General features: G+C 36.2%; 1 protein-coding gene across 1 annotated transcript; it reads right to left on the bottom strand.

The window, feature by feature from the left end:
* Nucleotides 1-572: 572 nt before the first annotated feature.
* l(2)dtl (lethal-(2)-denticleless) lies at nt 573-6508 on the bottom strand. The gene is made up of 3 exons (XM_011311078.1): nt 6368-6508; nt 5943-6187; nt 573-3853 (listed from the first exon to the last, which is right to left on the bottom strand). Exons 1-3 carry the CDS (start codon nt 6408-6410, stop codon nt 2264-2266), a joined length of 1878 nt encoding a protein of 625 aa, XP_011309380.1. The 5' UTR covers nt 6411-6508; the 3' UTR covers nt 573-2263.
* Nucleotides 6509-7378: the final 870 nt, after the last annotated feature.

Genomic DNA, 7378 nt, shown 5'->3' with positions numbered 1-7378 from the left:
GTAATTAATTCGGAAAAATCTACTGAATCACCCTTTGCCCGTCAGCCGAAAAATCTGAAAAAAATTCACAAAAAACTTTTTCGAGTATCGAAACAAGCATGAATTTTTTCAGAATTTTCTAAGACCATGACGAAAATGGGTGGCTGAGTTGACGGAGAATGCCCCATATGTAAAACCAAAAAGATTCTGGGAATAATTCCGAAAAAACGATTTGAGATTGAAATAATCATAAAATTGACAAAATTAGGAAAAAATACTTATCATTTACCACCACTACTACAGCACATAATTAGGGCCTGAACATGAAGGTACTATCTTCTCGACTCAACCTCGAAGATATTTCCGTAAATTTTACATTCTTGAAGGCATTCGCTGGTTCGGAAAAAATGGTGGAAATATCATAATTTCAAAATTTTTGAATGAGAAAATTTTGATATTCACACACCTTGATCTGAATTTAATATTTATGGTGGGAGTTGATAACGGGCACTTTAATCTGGAGAAAAATATTCTGGAAAGCAAAACCTTAATTATATTAAAGAAAAAGGTACGAAAGAAAGTAGACCATACAATTTCCAAATTATATAAAAATTTAAGTACAAAAAATAATTTACATCTGAGTAAAAAATACTTGACTTGAATAACAGTTGAAAGTTGACAAGTTGAAATAAACACGTTGAAAGCGCTTTCATAAAAAGATCGATTCCATGGAGGCTCATATTGAATATGCGATGCTAATACTAAGGCACTGCGTGACTACCAACTGTACCCCAAAGACATATAATTAAAAAAAGAGCTCACGTCTAACACACATTATAGTAGATTGGCGGTTTATGGCAATGACGTTTTTTCGCTTCGGAATGCAAGCATTTTTTATTTCTGTGGCTGATGACTTTTACTCCTCGTGTTAGTTGCACGGTCACAAACGTCATTGCAATAACCCAAATTAATATTTTTCTGTTCTTTTGTTCGGATTTTCGAATTTTTATTATATGTCATATGGCTACCCAAAGAAATCATGAGAAGCAGAATGAAGGAAATGATTGTAATGAAATCTTCAACCGATATCGTGTAATTATTTGGAAGAATCTGTTTGTTCATACCAAAATATGTTTTTGTGAATGTTCTAAGAATTTTTTTCTTAACATTTTTGTCTTGTTATTCTTTGCCTAGATGATTCCACTTCTCAGGTTTCACTTCTTCTCTACGCCATTCCTCCAATCTATAGATCTTTCGCCAGTTGAATACTCATAATAAATTGTATCATACAATAGTGAAAAGACTATCCATTAACTGCAACAGTGGCATAGGAATATAAAAATATGTCCAAGTGATGTTCGAATTTGATGAACGATCAAAACATTTGCCCATTCTTCAGTTTCTTCATCCATCTAAGCATACAGAAATTATGACAAAGACATGCTAACATTTCCATCTTTAAAGCTAACTCTCAACCAAATATTGCTTCAAACGTGAGTTACTCATCAATTTAAAAAAATCATATAAAATTGGACTCCCATTGTTAAATAAAAGTCTTTCCGCAAATTCCTTGAAAGAAATCCGTGACTGCTTTTCTCTTTTTAAATACGCAAATATTGAGTTTAAAATATTATATAGAAAAAATTAACAGATTCAGGTTTTTCTCAAAAATGTCTTTGGAGATACTGCTTGTAGACATTTTCTGGCTTGGACTTTCTATATTTTTCTTCTGGAAGTAAAAGGCAATGTGACAAACTTCAAAAACTTTTCTTATTATTAAAAATGCCAAATTTATCTAACCAAAATTATGTCAAAAACTAGGGCAATTTCCTGACAACTGCCTTAGAAATTTTTATTCAATTTTTTCAATGTGTGATATGAAAGTTGCAATCAACCTCATTGACAACTGACATACTTTCAACACAAAAATAATTTCTCCAAAAACCTGTCATCGCCAAAATAATCTCATGCTCCCATCACGTTTTTGATTTTTCGATATTTCCAATTTCACTGAATTAAGGAAAGCAAATTACTTGAAGTTTCAGTGGCTTAAAAGAATGGAAACTGTAAAAGACTGGTCCCGGAAAATAACCCGATTACGTTCACTCCCTGAATATCGAGTATAAACTAAAATCTAAATGAAATTGTCTCATGTCATTTCACCATTTCGGTATGAATTTGTCAAATGCCCCTTCTCTCCCTGGCGAAATCAGTATGATCCTTAATAAAGCCATCCTGAACTGATCAAACCCCTTGCAACCATTCCTTACATCAAACTTTCCTCTTAATCCACAGAATCTCGTCTCTGAGACCTCACACCACTCCCTTCCCCGCACACATCCTTATCGCACTCTCTTCCCAGCCTAAAAAAATTTAACAATGACACTGAAGGTCCTTTGACCCTCCTGGGCTCGGCAGACTTGGACCTGGTGCTTCTTCTGGCTGGGGTAAGCTGTGCCACCGGGCTCTGTACCTTGTCTTCGGGTTTACTCCGCTGCTCAAACCTCTCCTTTCTTATTTTCGTCAACCAATCCACATTCTCCTTGCATTTCTGCGGGGACATTTGAACAAGATGTGGAGCAGTCCCATCAATAACGAAATTAGGTAGATTTAAAGTGGGAGAGAAAAGAGTTGTGTCGAAGGAAGGTCCAGCTTCAGTAGCCCTAGAGCTTGAAGGACTGAATAATCTCCTAGCACTTCTGTTTTCAAGATTAACCCGCTTCGTAGATGGCTCCAAATTCTCCTCAATGGGAGAAAGAACAGTTTTTAATTTTGGATCAGTCCAAGAGCCCCCAGCGAGCATCTGAGTCCTTGTTCTCTTGCCGGAGCTCAGATTCCGAATTCTTTGATCCGTGTCAGGTCCTGGGGTGCCATCAGACGGGGTATGCTCTTGTCTAACACATCTCCTAGAAACCGTTGGTGTCGTCTCGAGAACAGACTGCCTCGTGGAATTAACATCAACTTTCTCAGCTCTTCCAATAATTTCCATATCATCGTTGTCACTCTTGTGTTCCAGGCCAACCCTCCAGATTCTGTGGCAGCTGTCATCAGAGCACGTGACAATCTTTAGATCGCCAACATTGCACCAAGCGACACAAGTCACTTCTTTTGTGTGTCCAGAGAGTTTTACTAGGGGTCCCCCAGGTTTGCTCGTCTTCCAGATATAGGCCTGTTCATCACTTGAACCACTGGCCAGGTATTTTCCATCGGGACTCAGGCAGATCTTGACGTAGAATGTAGAATTCTCGTGGCCATAGAATTCACTGCAAGGTCTGGGGTTATATGAGGATATGTTATAAGCGTAGATGTTGTTGTCCATGCACGAAGCATAAAGTGTTATTCCACCCGGATCAACGAGAAGCGAAGTAAAGCCATTTCGAGTGCTGCCTCCAGTGTACTGCATAATGTGTTTGGGCTGGGGTTCTTTCTTATGTACTGAGTAATTTTTTCGTAAATCCCAAACTTTAATCAAGCCGTCTCCTGCTGCGCCCGAGATCAGTGTCATGTCGTCCTGGAAAGTGAGACCTGTTATGCTCTGGGTTCGAGAGGATTCCTCATTACCGCGGTGTCGGGACTTGATGCCACTGACGTGACCGTTCATGATGCAATTGTCAGGGCGGCGTTGGCCGTTGTGTGAGGCTCGAATATCCCAGACCATTATTGCTCCGTCTCGAGCACCTGTCCCAAAAACTGCTTTATCTTGGGGACGAAATACAACGGTTTTCACGCTTCGACTGTGAGCACTGAAGCAGTCGATTTGAGTTATATCCTGAGTAGAGACGTCCCAGAGGCGGGCTGTTTGGTCTCCAGAAGCTGTTACTAGTTTCAGTTCGTTCGGCATCCAGGCTATGTCAAATATCGCGTTACAGTGGGCCTATAAATTTATTCACGAATTAGGTGGGTAGCATGTTACGAATGAAGTCCACATGATTCTTTGTTAGCAATGTCGAGTTAGCTACATGAGCCGATTCCTGGTGACATTCCGGAAATTTTGAGATCAATTAGAACTTGAAATAACTAGAAGTCAAAAATTTCCGGATTTATAAAGGTCTAAAGTTGTTAACTCAAAAAACAATGTTTTGAGAGAATTGAACTTGAAGTTAGACGGTGGACTTAGCGCAATTCTCCTGACAAAATGCTAATGTTGCAATTCAAATCGAACCTGAATATCGTGATAAAGCATCAAATCCATTGGTTATTTTTTTATATTCTTAATAACTTTTTTAAAATCACAAACATACATTTTCTCAATGAGGAACTTTTTTCGAAAATTCAATTATAAGAGTTTCTAACTGAATCATTGAATTATTGAATGGATGAATATAATTGTAAGTAAGATAAACCAATAAGGACAAATGAATCAAATGAAGCTGAAGAATTTATTAATTTATTAACATCATAAACGGGAAGTGAGTGGAAGAAATCAATTATTTCACTATAATCTCCAGACGAAAATCATTGTTGAGAATTTCAATCCCCTTCCTAGATGAATTCACCCTAATAATAAGCCAGGTGACAAAGTGCGCAGCTTACCATTGCATTTAGCTGTCACTTAGTCCGGTGAAGACCAATGGTAAGCTGCCTATTTTTGAGTATTTTTTTGCAAACATGGTGGATCCCGTTCAATCAATATCATAATTTAGTGCCCTTCAATAAATTTTCATCTTTGTTTTCCTTATCGTTTTATTTGAGTGGTTCCCACAACATAAATTTGATTCCAAAGGGTCTAGCCGGAGAGGCATGGTGAATCTACCCTCAGCTAATTTTTAAGCTAAGGCGCCAATTTTTTTACTTCTGGAAAAAATTTCAGATTTTTATCTTGATTCCGATTTTTATTAATTAAAAAACGTATTTTAAAATTTTTTTCCTCATTAATAAAAAGGTTTTTAAAATTTGGAAAAATTCTAAAAAAATCATAAACACTTCAAAGTTATAGGAAATAATTTTTTCATATTTTTTCCTCGCTAATTTCTATTCTATATCACTGAATCTTTTTTTTTTAGTCAATTTTGATGCGTACAGCTTTTTCTCTCGAAAGTTTGAGATGATTGTACTCTCAATTCCGTTGAAATATTTGCAGACAATATTCCTACAGGTTAATTCACTAATAATTGTAATTATGCATAGGTATAATATACATAGATACAGTGAATTAACCTGTAAGAATGATCTCTGCAGGTATTCCGAACAAAAAAACGTGAAAATTTGCATTTTTCATTGTTTTTTAAATGTGCTGCGGGCAAAACGTGGTGACATTTCTTTGCAATTTGAGAGGAATTGAGAGTACAATAATCTCAGAATTCCTCGGAGTGGTCGAAAAATCTGTTCACATCAAAGTTAATAAGAAATAAAAAGACTATGTGATGAAAAATAGAATTTAGCAAGGAAAAAATATGACAACAAAATTTCTATAGATTCGAGTGTTTTTAATTTTTTGAATTTTTTCTGGTTTTTAAAAGAATTTTTCGAATGGGAAAAAAATAAAAATGAAAGTACGGGTTTTTTAATTATTAAAAATCAGAAAAGCAAGATAAAGATCTGACATTGTCCACAGAATTATCTTTCTGGCTGATAAATATGTCAAAGAATTGGCGTCGTGAAATTCGTTGGGGGCAGATTCACTATGTCTATCCACCTAGATCATTTTAGTATATTTCAGGCTAATCAGATAGAATCAAAACAATTACATTCGATAAATAGTTCATGTGGACCTTAACAAATTATCGAATTATCTTGATAATAAGCACATACAGAGAAATCTTGGAAGAATTTAATGACAGATGCAATGAGGTTTTTAATTCAACTATTTAGCTTTTTCAAGAAGGAACCTAGATGTGTGATAATTTATTTGTTATGAAGCAGTCCATTTCCTGGACAGAAAATCAATAGTGAATCATCTAAAATTGAGAGTGAACACCAATAAGAAAGCATGTCCTTTTAATTTCTCGCCTTTGTTGACTTACTTGCGTTCCATCAAGAGCTTGGTTGGCTTCTCCCTTGACCAATATATCTTGTAGTGCAATTTTTCCATCCTCATTGGCAAGAGCAAGAATTTGTTCATATCCCGGATTCGGACAAAATCGGCAAGCGAATACAGGTGGTTCTGGATTGAAGTCTGGGGCGTCTGTGTTTGGAGTTATTCCTCGATAAATGTCGTCCTGGTGGCACTTAAGTCGGAATAATGCCAGGTCATAATCTCGAATCGATTCTAAGGAATATTAGATAATTTATGCTTCAATCATTTCTTATTCTCGGCTTTCAATATGTATGGATTTTGATACAAAGAATAAATCGCGAAGATTCAGTGAAGATAACCTCGAAAAATGCCGTCTGTAACTATTCACCAATGCTCATTTATTTATAATACCCATGTGGAAATTAAACTCACCAAATCCAACGTTACGTCGTACCAGAGATTTGACAATGTTCATTATTGATAAACATTAATTATTCAAGTGAAAAATAATTGGTTTTCGTGCAGAGTACCTGTTTACACCTAACCCACGGTTTACTGATATAACCGGGAGACTGTCACTTTTCCCGCATTATCTGATTCTATTGCGCAGGCTTGAATGGTGTCGAGTAGTGTATGACATAGGAAGGTATGTGTAGCCAAAAACAGGGGACAAGTTCTCGCCGGCGGCGCGAGATGGAAAATTGAAAATCGCGGGAAAATCGGGGGCTGAGGGTGGGAAATTGGGTTAATATTTATTTCTGGTTACGGAGGTCAAGGTTTTTATTGGTGATCGCACGACACTATCTGGAAAAGGGTTGGAAAGGACGGGAAAATTTGGACAGAGATTATAGGGGAGATGGAATTTATGGGGCTTATGGAGGTGACTGGTAGTTGGCACCACATTATTGAAAATTCATTAGTTTTTTTATTTAGATCAATAGTAGGACCTTTGTACATCATTGTAATACAATCAAAAAATTTTGTAGACCCTTCATTATTTTTTAATTAATTAAACAAAATAATGATCGGAAGTTAGAACCCCACCCCACTAATTTTTATTTGTAGACCGAAATAATATCAACCAATAGGAAGCAAATCGTTTGCAGATAATAAATACCTTGATTTCATTCTTTTACACGTAATTATTTATTAGATTTTAATTAATTTAAAAAAAGGTCTATAGTGTTTGCATCGGCGCATGCGCAGACACTGGTACTCACACCTAGTATGCTGTTTTCGATCAGCAGAGAGGAATTGTGAGGACCATTTGTATGACATTGTAATAGTGATTAAAATGTTTGTAGGCCTTTCTTTGATTTTTTAATAATTAATGAAAATAATATGCAAAAGTTACCATCGGACTTTCCTAATTTTCATTTGTAGAACCAAATTGACCTTGCCAATCGTTAGCAAATCGTTTGTAGGTAAAAAATAATCCTTGAA

This window comes from Fopius arisanus, unplaced genomic scaffold, assembly GCF_000806365.1.
Source record: "Fopius arisanus strain USDA-PBARC FA_bdor unplaced genomic scaffold, ASM80636v1 scaffold00082, whole genome shotgun sequence".
Lineage (NCBI taxonomy): Eukaryota > Metazoa > Arthropoda > Insecta > Hymenoptera > Braconidae > Fopius > Fopius arisanus.
Note: the sequence above shows the minus strand (reverse complement) of the source record. Positions and strands in the feature narration are given on the sequence as shown.